Source organism: Macrotis lagotis, chromosome 1, assembly GCF_037893015.1.
Source record: "Macrotis lagotis isolate mMagLag1 chromosome 1, bilby.v1.9.chrom.fasta, whole genome shotgun sequence".
Taxonomy (NCBI): domain Eukaryota; kingdom Metazoa; phylum Chordata; class Mammalia; order Peramelemorphia; family Peramelidae; genus Macrotis; species Macrotis lagotis.
The window spans coordinates 707947080-707961403 of record NC_133658.1 but is presented as its reverse complement, the minus strand read 5'-3'; the positions used below and the strand labels follow the sequence as shown (position 1 = coordinate 707961403).

The 14324-nt window shown below is 36.6% G+C and overlaps 1 protein-coding gene across 7 annotated transcripts in view; it reads left to right on the top strand.

Moving 5' to 3' along the window:
* Positions 1–14324, top strand: part of TANC1 (tetratricopeptide repeat, ankyrin repeat and coiled-coil containing 1) — a 261532-nt gene that overhangs the window by 112108 nt on the left and 135100 nt on the right. For 4 of the 7 annotated variants that reach the window (XM_074215910.1, XM_074215909.1, XM_074215916.1 and 1 more), the window contains one exon: positions 9436–9636. In XM_074215910.1, coding sequence (XP_074072011.1) covers positions 9436–9636 — 201 coding nt within the window. The other 3 variants (XM_074215911.1, XM_074215914.1, XM_074215915.1) reach the window with 3 other exon arrangements.

Below are 14324 nucleotides of genomic sequence, written 5' to 3'. Positions count from 1 at the left end.
TAGATTTGGAGAAGGCATGTCTTTTAAAAGCAATCTGACAAATTGTACTTGGACTTGTAAGGCATATGTAGATACTTTTAAACTTTTCTTATCTTTTTAAAAAATAACTAATGGTTACCCTTGAGGATTGTTTTTTTTTGGGGGGTTAGGGAGAGTATTTTTTATTTTAAAAAAAAGTTGGCAGAATCTTAGAGCTAAAAAGTAACCTTAGAATTTATCCAGTTTAACCTGATTTTTTTTTTAGATCATAGAAGTGGTAGAAAGAGCATCCACTTTAGAATGAGAGGTGTTGGATTTAACAAACAAGTCACTTGACCTCAGTTTCCTTATATTTAAAATGGGGGCATTGGGCTCCATGGCTTCTAAGCTCCTTTTCATCTCTAAATTTATGATTCTATGATCTAAAGCTGAAAGGAGACCTTTGAAGTTTTTAGGCAACTGGTTGGTATTCATTTTAAGTGGAAATGCCAATCTATTTGACCAAAATCTTCCCTTTCTTTAATATATTTTTGGTCTTCCTGAGCTAATTTGTTGTTGTTTGACAAAGATAACAGGAGTGGTTTGCATTTCCTTCTCTGGCTCATCCTACACATGAGGAAACAACAAATATGGTAAAGTGACTTGTCCAAGATCACACAGCTAGGAAGTATCTGAGGTCAGATTTGAACTCAGGAAGAGGAGTCTTTCTGACTCCCAGGTTCAACACTGTGCCACTTAGTTGCCCATAGAGTCTCCAAGGGGCATCTATAAATACTAATTTCAGTTTTCAGAGAATTTCTATTCTTTTATCTCTAGGAGCAGGGTGCAATGGTACCTGGAGGGCGAGGTGGGGGGGGGCAGTGGACTATAGGGAAGGTGTAAATTAGAACCTCTGTATTAGGTGACCTTGAGTGGGATGAGCTAAATTCTTTGGGTGAGGTGGGTGAGCATTTTAAGTCCTTTCCCAGATCTAATACTATTATTTTCCAGTTGAAAATAGATTTTTTTCTGTTTTTTCAGGATTCAAAAGCTCATGGATGAACTCTCTCCTTTTGAATGGTGGTCAATGTCCTAAATGATTAGGTTTCATTTCTTCATTAGTTGCGGAAAACTGAGGAAAGTAATTTATATCTTACAGAGAAACTGCTAGGGAAGATGAGGAAAGAAGCTACACTGTTGGAATCTGAGGAATGTTGGCTTACAGATGTAAATCAAGCTAATTGGGAGCCAGGAGAATCTCAATCTCTCTCTCTCTCTCTCTCTCTCTCTCTCTCTCTCTCTCTCTCTATATATATATATATATATATATATATATATATATATATATATATATAGGAAGGGAATGGAGGGCACAGGAAAACTATAAGTGGTGGTGGTAGTCATATTCACACATCTGTGTTATCTGACTACCAGATTGGGGGAAGGGGAGGTTTGATAAAGAATTTGAAACCACGTGGGGAGAGATTTGGTACTTCAGATAGGCCTTTGACCATGGCAACATTCAGTCAGTTGGGGACAAGGGAGGGACTTGTGTTTCTAGACAGGAGATAAAAGACCCTGATTTCATGTACCATGTGTGCTCATTTCTATTATGGACATCCATCTTCTAAAAAAATATTTAATTAATTTGTTTTTAATTTTACAATTTTTCCTCTAATCTCACTTCCCTCCCTCCACAGAAGACAGTCTGTTAATCTTTACATTGTTTCCATGTGGACACCCATCTTTAAGGATGGTTTTTAATAAAAGGATTCCCTTTGGTCCACTAATAATGGTTCTGAGTTTGGTAAGGTGCTTATTTCTTAGTCAGGAAGTAAAAATAATACTGAGTCAAGAAAAAGTAATAAGGAAGATAACAATCTGTTTTAAAATACATGCCTGGCATATAAAGGTTTTGAAACACCCCCCTTATAATTTTTTTTTTGGAGTTACAGCACTTGGTATAGGGTGTCCCTAAACTATACTAAGACCTTTAAACTATGGCTTTTAAACTTAAAACTATATTAAGACCTTTGGGACTTTTTCAAAATGAGTGGTTCACAATAGGTACTTAAAGTCTATGCTCCTTTCCTTCTGTTTTACAAATATGGCTTAATTGAGATTAATTTCATTGACTTTCTCTGTTATTTATGACTTAGAAAATGTGAGTATAGGAGTTTCTTCCCAAATAGCTTCTTGCCAATTGCCAATTATAGTCTTGAGAGTTTCCTATGGACACTGAGAGGTTAAATGGTTTGCCCAGTCACACACAGCCTATATGAGGCTAAGGTGGGACTTAAGGAATAGGATGATTTGTTGATGTTTTGTAGATTTTTTTTAGTGCTTTGATTCTTGTAATGTTTCCTGCATTTTGTTTTGGGTTTTTTGATTTGTCAGGTTCCTCTTTGAACATTAAGTTGTCCCTGTGTGCTCTACTGTGGAGGTCAGTGACTTTTTAGATCATATATTCCTTCCGTGTCTCTTTTTCTTATATTTTTTTTGTATTTCAAATTTGTTATTAGTTCTCATCTTTGGAGAAACTTTAAAATAAAATAATCTCTACTCATAATGAGCTTCCACTGGGGAGGCAGAAAACTATATCTAAAATAACTTATATAATATGTTAAGATATAATATTTATATATCATAATATTTTAATACACCAAAATAAATGAATAAACATAGAAATGTAATTTAACAAATATAGTAATATTATTAGTTACAATTGTTTAAATTATAATATATGGTTGTTATATATAACCTTTGTATAAAAATTATAGTGTAATTATCCATTTTATTATATTAGTACATTTCATATTATAAAATATATATGAATTATATATACACACTATAAAACAGTTAATAAATAGAACATAAAGACAAAGTAATTAAATACAACATAGTTTGAGAGGGAGGATACTAGTAATTGAGGGAGGGAAAGTTAAGAAAGATTACTTAGAAAAAGGTTATTTGAATTGAGTTTAAGAGATGAGCAGGACCCTGGGTTGAATGAGTAAAGAGGGAGTAAATTGTAAGCTTTGACCAGTGTCAAACTACCTAGACAGTAGATAGAATAACATGTATGAGGAACAATGAGAATACTACTTTGGTTTTTATTCTCTTATCTCTTCTTTAGAGCCAAATTTTGTCATATAATCTAACAGCATTCAATATTGATGATTCATTTTAAAGTTGTTACATTGCATTTTCCTGATTCTACTTGTTTCATCTCTATCATAAGTCTTCCATTGCCTCTCTGTATTCAATTCATTGTTTCTCATAGGGGTAATTGTCTATTATGTTGATGTACACAGTTTGTTTAGCCATTTTTCTAATTGGTGAGCCTATGTCATACTTCTAAGACTTCTGTAACACTTCATTGGCAGCTAGGCGGATAGAGTGTTGAGCCTGGAGTCAGAAGGACTTGAATTCAAATTTGTTCTCATACTTACTAACTGTGTGACCCTGGGGAAGTCACTTAGGTCACTGTTTGCCTCAGTTTCCTCATCTGTAAAATGAGCTGGAGAAGGAAATGGCAGTAGCAATAACCACTGGAGTGGTTACTCCAGTATCAGAAAGCTCCAGCTAGGTAGCATAGTAAATAAAGCAACCAGCCATGGAGTCGGGAAATCCCTGAGTTCCAATCCTGTCTCAGATCTTAACACTTACTAGCTATGTGATCTTGGACAAGTCACTTAATCCCATTGTCCAATAAAAACAGCAACAGCAAAAAAACAAAAACAAAAAAAAAAGAAAACCCCATATAGGGCTAAGAAGAGTGAGACCACTAAACAACAAAATCCAGTCCAATAACAACAAAGTAAAAACAATGCATTCTGTTTTCTTTTCTCCAAAATTAGTTTTTGCATTTATGCAGATCCTTCCTGAAGAAATTATTCTGTCTTTTTTAAATTGATGACTTGTCTACTAAAACAACCTTCAGCTAAATAAATCCTTTTTTTTTTTAAATAATATGTCTAGCAAAGGAGATATTTAAATTGACTTTTTGGATAGCTTTGTCCTTTTCTTCTTTTACTTTACTAATTGTGAATCTTTTGAAGGGAATCTGGGATATTTGGAGTTTATTTTTATATATGGTTCAGAGACCTATATAATCAATCCTTTCTTCTTTAAGTTACTGAGCCAGATTTATGTTCTTAAACAGTTAAAAGAACATATTTTTGCTTCCATAGGTGGTACCTGTGAACAAAGCAGGCAGATGCCTTAATCATTGACTAATTGTTGATGTTTTCTCTATTTCAAGTCACAAAGGCTGCTGTGGTAGACACAAGAGTTTCTATTGCAGGAGAAGCTAGGAAATAGATTTTGTGTTTTTATTGCTAAATTCAGGTGGGGAGTAAAGTAGGTCGTGCTTAGAAGAAAAGTACATCTACCCAGTGTTATTTAAAAGAAAAAAAGCTACAATGATATAAGCTGTAATAGAATTTCTTTACAGCCTCCTTATACATCTACTAGCGAATATTAAATTAGCTAGTGAGTTTTGGGGTGTCATGTTGCCCAGTATAACATTTTATTCTATTTTGTATAGATGCTACCAAGTATCTCCCAGTCTCAGTTACTGGCGTCATTGTCGTGTGTTGGACTGGTTTTGACCTTACCCCTTTGCCCCTTCTGCTTTTAAAGTAGCAGACTGAGGAAGGACTGTCTCTGGTTTCTAAGCCTGATGAATCACCAGGCTACCTCATGGCCTCCTGTTCAGGAACAAAGACTCTTCCCACCATCTCTCTCTCTCTCTCTCTCTCTCTCTCTCTCTCTCTCTCCCCTCCCTCCCTCCCTCCCTCCCTCCCTCCCCCCCCCCCCCAACTCCCAGGGAAACAGAGATTGAAAGGCAGAAGTATTTGTGTGCTCTGCAAAAACAAAACAAAATCCCTTTACATGGAACAGGTTTGAGGCTTTTGATGCTATAGTGTTTATGTTAAAAAAAAAAAAAGTTTTTTTAAAAGACTCCAACAAAAATTCCTACTACTAAAACTTCCATTTTATTGCAGACGGCATCGGATCGAAAGTGCCACAGAACAGCTGTTACAAAGACCGAAGGTCTTAATGGTTACAGCATGCATTGGAAACTCAATCCCACCAGATTTTCAGTTAATGAAAATATTTATTTCAAGTAAAGTAAATAAAGTTTATGGGTAGAATTTTTAATTAGGAGGAAAACTAAAATTCCACAATTTCATCTTCCTACCCTAACTCTTATCTGGGACATGCTATGAAAGTTTTCCAACTGGTGTTTTACAAAAACAAACTTCCCTTTCTAGTAATTTTCCTTGTTTTATATGTCAGATGACATCATTGGAGTTTAATCTCTCCTAGCCCCCAAATCATGGTATTTTTTTTTTTTTTTTTGTTCTGGAAGTTAAACTGATCTTTTTGGCTCTTTGTCTGGTCTGTAGAAGAATCCCTGTGTGAATAGGGAGAGGAAGAAATTTAAGTCACAAAGAGGTTATGTTCTGTTTTAAGCTACTCAGACCTCCTGACTCTTACTCAGGCTAATGTTCTGGCTATTCTACAAAGTAATGAGAGAGTTTTTGCAAGCTCTGTGTGAAAAATTAGCTTTATGTACGCCACATTCTTCCCTGTTGGCAATGCTTCCTAGTGTCCCACACCTGTTGTGTGGAATGTCTCCAATTGTGGAAGACTTGGGTCTCAGACTTTGACTGAGAATGAGAGGAGGGGATAGCTATGGTTTCTCTTTTTGATATCCCATATTTGGAAAGCATTGATTTCTAACTTTCTAATCATAGTGAAACAAACTCCTCAGATATATGGTACTCAAACCTTCCTTCCTGGAACTTACCATAATACTTCTGCAATTGAACTTCATTTTCTTGCTCAAAAATGACTAAAGGAAAGGAGGGAAATGGATAGAACCTTGTTTTTTTTTTTTAATGTGATCTCAGAGAATGACTTTTTTTTAAATTGATATTTTATTTTTTCAGATATATTTTATGAAAGTTTTTCAACATTCATTCATATGTCTGCATATTTTTAAGTTACATAATTTCTTCCACCCTCCCCCACAACTGCAAATAGTTGGGTGAATATTGGACATACACATTTGTGTTAAACAGAGAATAACTTCTAAAATCCCAAGACTTTGGGGTATTGGATTGAAACCAGTTTTTTCCTGTTGTCTTCTCCAACTCTGACTGTTGGTTGGTTGATAGTGGGTTGTTGTATGAATGGTAGGTATGAATGGTGTATGATGATGAGGATATGGAGGGAAGGCAAAGAGACCCCTCTTTACTTCCATCATATAGGGTGTGTATTATTAAATTTTCATTTTCATTTTTATTTTCATGTTGGTTATTTGGGGGTAATAATAAGGATTTTTGTGATCTCTTAGTTCTTTAAAGATGCTGATTAATAGTGCTTGGTAATTTAGATGTAGAACTTGTGGTTCCCTACCTCTCCAAAACAAGGGGTCCTATTCCAGACCAAATTCAGGGTTCTGTATAATTTTTTTCCTATTGGTTTTTTGTTGTTGCTGTGGAACCCAGTGGTTTTTCAGGACCTGCATGATGGTTTTGAGTGGGCTAATGAAATCCTCCTCCCAGGCTGGACTGTGTTTCCATGGCACAAGGTCTTCTCCCCAATTCCCTATCTAGTTTGATCTCTGGTCCTTGCAGGACACATACTGATTTTTTTTCATTGTGTAGTTAGCAGTCCTGCTGTGGGTTTTCTTTTTTCCCCGGTTTGTTTGTTTCTTTATTCAAAAGCCCTTTTATGGAGTGGGTCACTCTCCTGCTCTCCAGCCCCCTAAGATGCAGCTTTGCAGTTTGGAGCTTGTCAATTTGGGTTGCATCCTCTTTGAGTCTTTTCTGCAGAGCTGTGTTGCCAGAGTGTTTCCCTCCTGACCTCTAGACTTCCTTTCATTTTCCATAGCAATGACAGAAAGGAATAGTAAGAATAATAGGAGTTTGGAAATAAGTATCAGCTTCTCATGCAATCAGTGGTTTCAACTTCCTTCCCGGGTCCTTTATCAAGATAAACAGATTTGTCTGCCTAAATCCCTCCATACAATTCTTAAAGGCACAGTGCCCCTGAGTTAAAAAAAAAAAAGTAACATCTCTGTGCCTCTGTCTTTGTGGGTACTCCTTTTATCAGTATACATTGTAGTCCTATTCTGGGACTTGGAGCACTGTTTTTGAGAGTTTGTTTGAACCAAAAAATGCAACCTGCAGCCAACAAACCACCCTGGTGATGAGCCCCTCTAAAGTTACTGTTTTTAGACAAAGAAGCACATTATCCTCTGTCATCTTTATTATAGTTCATTCATATTTGCCTGTTGCAGAATTTTGACTTGCTAACTAACAGTTTTAGAATGGACTATTGGTTTAGAACCTAAAAGGAAATAGAATTCCTTTAGTTAGATCTTTTTTTTTAAGGTTTTTGCAAGGCAAATGGGGTTAAGTGGCTTGCCCAAGGTCACACAGCTAGGTAATCATTTAGTGTCTGAGACTAGATTTGAACTCCTGACTCCAGGGCCGGTGCTTTATCCACTGTGCCACCTAGCCCCCCCCTTTAATTAGATCTTAAAAGTTGATTTTTTTTTTTTTAATAATTAGGATGGATCAGGTGCCTAGTAACAAAGAAATGCAAGTTGAACAAAGAACCAAGCATTTACTAAGTGCCTCTTGTTTTCCAGGTTCTGTGTAAATGCTTTTACAAATAAAATTAAGAGCATAGAAAAAGCAAATTCTTTCCTTCATCCAAATGCTTGATATTTCCAAGAGTATCACTGTAATTTCCATACTTTTTAGGGTTCTGCCAATACAACATATGTTTCATTGGAGGTAGAATCACAAATGTTAGAGCTGAAAGGAATCTAAGCAATCATGGCCTAGTAGAAAGAACTTGGGATTTGGATCCTAGAGAGCAAGATTAGATTCCTATTTCTCTAGGACTTGGATCCTTGAGAACCAGGTTATTTCTTGTGTGACCAAGGGCAGGATTGTTTTACCATTCTGGGCCTCCTCTTTAAATGAGGGACTTGGAAAAGGAAGGAATAGAACATAGGTCTTCTAGCTTCAGTTTGCTAGCTCTTTTCTATGAATCTTATTGCCTTCCTAATTATGTTTGTGTTTAGTAATTCAGTTAGGTGTCAGCTACTTTAGAATATTTGCCTAGTAGCAGCATCATACAACAACTATGTGATGATGATGATGTTTTCTCGTTCATTCTCAAAGAAGACCATGTCATCAGGGAGGTGATGCCATGACAAGCAAGTGAATTGGATTTGAGTGAGGGGATGCTGTGCAAAGTCACCTGCCTCACTTTTTCCTCCAGAGCCATCTGGGTCCAGTGGCCAGATATGAATCTGTATGACTGGAGATGACCCTGGATGTGAGGCAATCAGAGTTAAGTGACTTGCCCAAGTCACCCAGCTAGTAAGTGGCAAGTGACTCCCTAGATTCAAACTCTTGTCCTCCTGACTCCGAGGCCAGTGCTTTATCCACTATCCTACCTAACTGCCCCAAACAACAATTATATACCTTCCATGGGAAGAGCACTGTGCCCAGATGCTAAGGGACTTGGAGTGGGGAGATAATATAAACTCTGTCCTTTAGGATCTTGTAGGGTACTAATCTAAGCAAAAAAACACTGTGGAATAAGAAGACTGAATGTGGAATCAGAGAGAATTCTAGGTTCAAATCCTTAATGTTAATTCAGCTATGGCCAGGTGAGTTACTTAGCTTCCATTTCTTCATCTGTAAAATTATTGTAGTAACCACCTCATAAACTTATTTTCAGGCCCAAATGAGCTAATGTGAATAAGATCTATTGCAGATTCAAAGTACTATAATAAGTGCCAGTGTATTGTTGTCACCACCATTACCATCATTATCACCATCATCACTGGCATCTCCTTCTCCAAAACAAGCTTGGTATTGGCTTAGTCCTAAATGTTGTGTAAATCTAATGGGTGGAATGTTATAAAGAATGAGGGAGAAGTGTCTGTTCTTGCTCTAACTCTGGGTGGTGACAAGGACAGTATTTGTAATTGCTGTTAAGTCCAGCTTACACTTGTATCCAAGGTCAAATAGTTTAGAATTCAAACAGCAAGACTGTTTGAATTATTTCTTTTGAAGATTTGATAAGAAACAAAAACGCTTGAGAAAATTCCACATCCAAGTCACAGAAGCATCTCTAAGAATTTTATAGACTTTACTCTCCTTGGATCTGATCTCTTCTATTTCTGGCTTACAAGGTGGATGAAACTAGACCAGTCTTGGGAAATTGGGATGAAGAATGGGTCATGGAGACATTCATGTATGCCATTTGTTTTAGAGATTTTCACTTGTCTCTTGACAGTGTAAAATTAGAAGTATACCAACCTTGTTTAAGAGCCATGTTCATCTTAATGTAATTCATTTATAAGTGTAGTTTTTAATGAATTTGTACATTTGACCTGTAATGGATGGATGGTTTAAGACATCTCTTTACTTCCAACAGGTGACTTTTGTGCTGAGAATGCACCTCAAATGATCAGTGCATCTGGTCACAGAACAGATTTTTCCATAAGTAATATTTCGGGAGGAGAAGACCCATACAGGACAAACTTTACAAAAGGAGTTTCCATGTCGTTGCCTTCATCGCCTTTGCTGCCTCGTCAGTCTTATTTGGTGCAGTCGAGAGCAAACAAAAAATCTCCAGGTAAAGTATTAAAGAGTAAAAATTGCAAAGAAGCAATAATATCCTATTTCATTTTTTAATGTCAAAAAAAGTCTAATTTTCATAAGTATTTAGAGTCACTAAACAAAGCCATCAACCAAGAACAACACCACCATTGAAGAAGAGGAAATGTTTGGAAATGAAATTCATTCCCTTCCATAGATTATTCACTTTATTTTAAACATACATCTTTTTTTGAGTGGCTAGAGTATGTTTTTCAAAAGTGGGATTTTTGTGTTTTATGTAGTCCCGTTAATTTCTTGATCCTAAACTAAAAACTTTAATGGTCTTACTGTAGTAATTTAAAAAAAGTGCAGATTTAGCCAATAAAATTTGTGGACATTTAGTTTATTGCTGAGGGAACATTTTTGACTACTTGAACTTTTGAATGAGGTGACCTTGTAAATTCAAAGAATTGAATAGATCCTGAATCCTTAAACTAATTATTAATTTAAATAAAATTCATTGGTGAAAAGAGGAAAAGAAACCTGTGTATGTACTACCTGATCAATTAGGTAAGCTTCTTGACTTGTAGGTCATTGCAGTCAGTGCAGGTAGCTAAGGTGATAAGGTGTGTACTCTGGGGGTCTTTGCTTAAATGATGGGAAATGTTTTCCAAAATATTGATGACTAAAATTTTTCCTGCATCTCCTCCTTGTCTCTCCTTTCCTACCCCTCCCTAAACCATCCTGCCTGGTTAGACACCTGCTTGAAAACTGGATGAGTCTATGCCCCATTTGTCTTTTGCAAGCACAAAGATGCTTCTAGATTATATGAAATTCTATTTGGATCTCTCTGAAATGCAACTATACTGAGCTCCAGAAATTGATGTTTCTATTCTTGTTCTCTTTTAGCTTCCTAATCACTTGCATTTAAATTTGAATAGTCATTATTTAATGCCCATTAGCTTTAAAGCATTGAATGGATATAAAGACATGTGTTATAATTGAATACTGAGAATATGTTAGGAATTGTGAGACCCAGTTAACTTTGAGGGAACATCTAAAATCCTTCTCTTGTTTCTGTCTTTCATTCCATAAACTCCCCCACCCCCACTCCCTTTGGGTATTCTTTCTCCACTAGTGATCTCATCCCTTCCCTGGATTCAGAGTTTCATTTCTACACAAATATGGTCTCAATGTATCTCCAGCCCTAATCAATCTTTCTCTCTCTCTCTCTCTCTCTCTCTCTCTCTCTCTCTTTCTCTCTCTCTCTCTCTGCATATTCTTTTTCTAGACTAGCTCTTGGCCTGGGAGTAGGTCATCTTTTCCACTAGGAATGCATGCTTAACTTTTCTTTGTCCCTCTCCTCGACTTACTTTAAAGAAGAAGCCTGATAGTGAAAAAAGAACACTGGGACTAGAGTCAGGGAGACCAGAGTTCAAATTCAGCCTGAGACAGAGTAGCTGTTGGATCCAGGCAAGTCAGTACCCCTTGTCTACCTCAGCTTCCTCAACTGAGGCCATGGAAGGAAGGAATGAGATCACCAATGGAGAGAGAGAGAGTGTGATTGATCTTCAGGGTTAGTTCTCAGAGAGCTGTTCAGAAGCTCAACTGAGATAATCTTTTTAAAACACCTAGCACAGTGACTGACAAAGAGGAGGTATTTAATAAATATTTTTTCCTTGCTTTCTTTATTTCAGAGATTAACTGAAATAACCTATCTCCTCAGTGGAGCCTTCCCTGATTTTCCCCTCCCTGCCCCCAGTTGGTGATATTCTCTCCTGTCTTTACTTTCTCATTACATTTATTTGTGTATACATTGTGAATTTCACCTTATTCTATGGAGAACTTAGGATTTTTGAGATCTAGGATTGTTTGATTTTTATGTAGTAGGCACTTAATAAATATAAGTTTGGCTTTCTAAATTGCAATTTCATCATTTGGGAATTCTCTTGTAGAAAATACATTTTTAAATTGGCTCTTACCTAGAATTTGGAAATCTCTTTTGTTATATTTTTTTTTGCAAAGATAGTAGTTGTAAAATTATTTGACCTGTTTATCAGAAAGCATTTACCTGCTACCTAAGAAAATGTTTTATTAATATCTGGGGGATTAGAACCACTTTGGAAGTAGTTTTGATATGGGTTGCAAAAGTAATTCTAAAATCAAGTCTGGATTCTCATGTGATGGTTTTTTTTTTCTTGGACATTTCTATCTGATATTCATTGCTTTTGGATAAATTGCTGCTAATTATTAGAGCCCTAGGGGTGTGGGTCTCTGTGTGTGTGTGTGTGTGTGTGTGTGTGTGTGTGTGTGTGTGTGTTAACCTTATACTAGGACATAGTAGTATCTGGACAAGAAAGTCAGAAAGAAGTAGGATAAGGAGCTTGGCAAGCCCAGAGATGTCTGATAAGTGCTAGATGTGAAACAAGTCTTGCCAACAGAGATGACTTTTTTGTATTGGACAAATTGCTACTCTATTTCTGTTTCTCCCTGGTTTTAAGAAAATATACCCTATTGAGTTCAAATTAAATTCTTCAAATATGCTGTATTAATACAGGACAGTGGATTTTCTACTTTATCCATTCTTTCAGGAATGAATTAAACATGCTGGGTTTTTTTTCAGATGAATAATTTATGTGAAGTAGGGAGTGGCACATCTAAGAGGGAATGGAATTTTGGAGTTGAAAGGAACCTTCATAGTCCTTAATCTAACCCATTCCTGAAAAGTATTCCATCTGAGAGCACTGAGTCTGAAAACATAACATCTGGGTCTGTTACTACCTGTATTACTTTAATCAATTCACCTTCTATACTTCCCTTACTTTCCTCATCTGTAAACAAAGGATTAGATTAAATGACCTTGTTGAGATCCTTTCCAGCCTTGAAACCACTAAACCTTTAGTTCAAGCCCTCCAATGAGTAGAAACTTGAAAAAGGCAACTCTACTTTAAGATGGCCCTAATTCCTATGAAATTTTTCCTCATTTCAAAATTAAGTATGCCTCTTTGCTTCACTTCTTGTATGTACAAGCAAAGTAAGTATAATTGCTTTTCTAAATGACAACACTTAAATAACTATTATGACTTTCTCAAATCTTATCTTCTCCAGACTAAACATGAGTTTTTTCAGCTTCTCCTTTTGTGATGTAGGCTTCTGTCACTTCATCATCCTGATTTCCCTCTTCTGGATGCTCTCCAGCTTATCATTGTTCTTCCTCAAATGTGATACCCAGTACTGAACACAATACTCCAGATGGATTCTGACCTAGAGTGCAGTATAGCAATTTTGCAGCTGAAGTATGCTATTTTTCTTGGCTGCCATATTACCCTGCTGACTCATTGAGCTTATAAGCCACTAAGACACCAAGATCTTTTTCAGATGATCTGCTGTCTAGCCATATCTCTGTGAAATCCAGTTGAAGTGTAAGGTTTTATTTTTAACCTTGTTGAATTTTATCCAATTTAATTTGCCCCATTGTTTCAACCTGTTAAGCTCTTTTTGAATCCTGACTTTTTGATTCAGAGTGTTAGCCCCCCCCCAACTTTGTAAGAACTGTAAATTTGATAAATGTGTCACATGCCTTTGTTCACATCTGTCATAAAAATGTTAAATAGATCCAGGCAAAGCACCCACAGTGTATCAAAGACTCTGCTAAATACTGGAAGAAATTACAGAAAACTGTGTGCCAACATAGATAATATAAATTAAAAATAATCAACAGTATAAATCAGAAATAATTGACTCAGAAGATTAGTCAGAATTAATAAACTGGGAAGATGCAAAAGTTAAGAGGGATTGTAAAAGGCCCCCTGCAGAAGATGGGATTTTAGGTGATACTTGAAGCAAGCCAGGAGGGAGAGCACTCCAGGCAGGAGGGACATAGCCAGTGAAAATGCTTTGGATAAGAAGTTAGACCGTATTGTTTGTGCAGCAAGGACCCTAGTACCAATCAGTGTAATGATAATGTTTGTCCTTAATTCTCTAAGAAGACTACATCAAGGAGGTGATGCCAAGGCAAGCACATGGATTGGATTTGAGTGAGGGGGGAGATGTGCTAAGTCATCAGTCTCACTTTCTCCTCCAGAGTCATCTGGGTCCAGTGACCAGATATGAATCAAGATGACTGGAGATGATTCTGAATGGGATGCAGTCAGGGTAAAGTGACTTTCCCAGGGTCACACAGCCAGTAGTGTTTGTTGTCTGAGGTCTGATTTGAACTCTGGTCTTTCAGATTCCAAGGCCAGTGCTCTATCCACTGAGCCACATAATAGTTAGGGGAGGTGAAGCTTATGAACGTCCAACAGATTTGTATTTGCTTAAGGAGGTGATAGGTATAAACTGGACTTCACTGAGTAGATAGGGAGTAGAGAGAAAGGATTGAAATGATCAGATCAGATCTTTAGAAAGGTCTCTTCATTATCCAAGTGGAGAAAGCACTGAAGTGGGGAGACCTCATCTGATGTCATACTATTAGTGCATTGTTTTCATCCATTTGGTAAGTTCTGAATCTGCCTGACTACTGTCATTTAATTCATACCTTTTTTAAAAACAACAAGAGCATTGAGACTTCATTGATGGCTTCAATAAAATCCAGGTAAACTGTAACATTCCCCTGATTATTTGCTATTCTAGTTTCCCAGTTTAAAAAGGAAACAAGACCAATTTGTTAAGATCCTTTTGGAGGAAGTCATGGTGGCTCATTGTGGTCCTTATATTTTCTAGGTC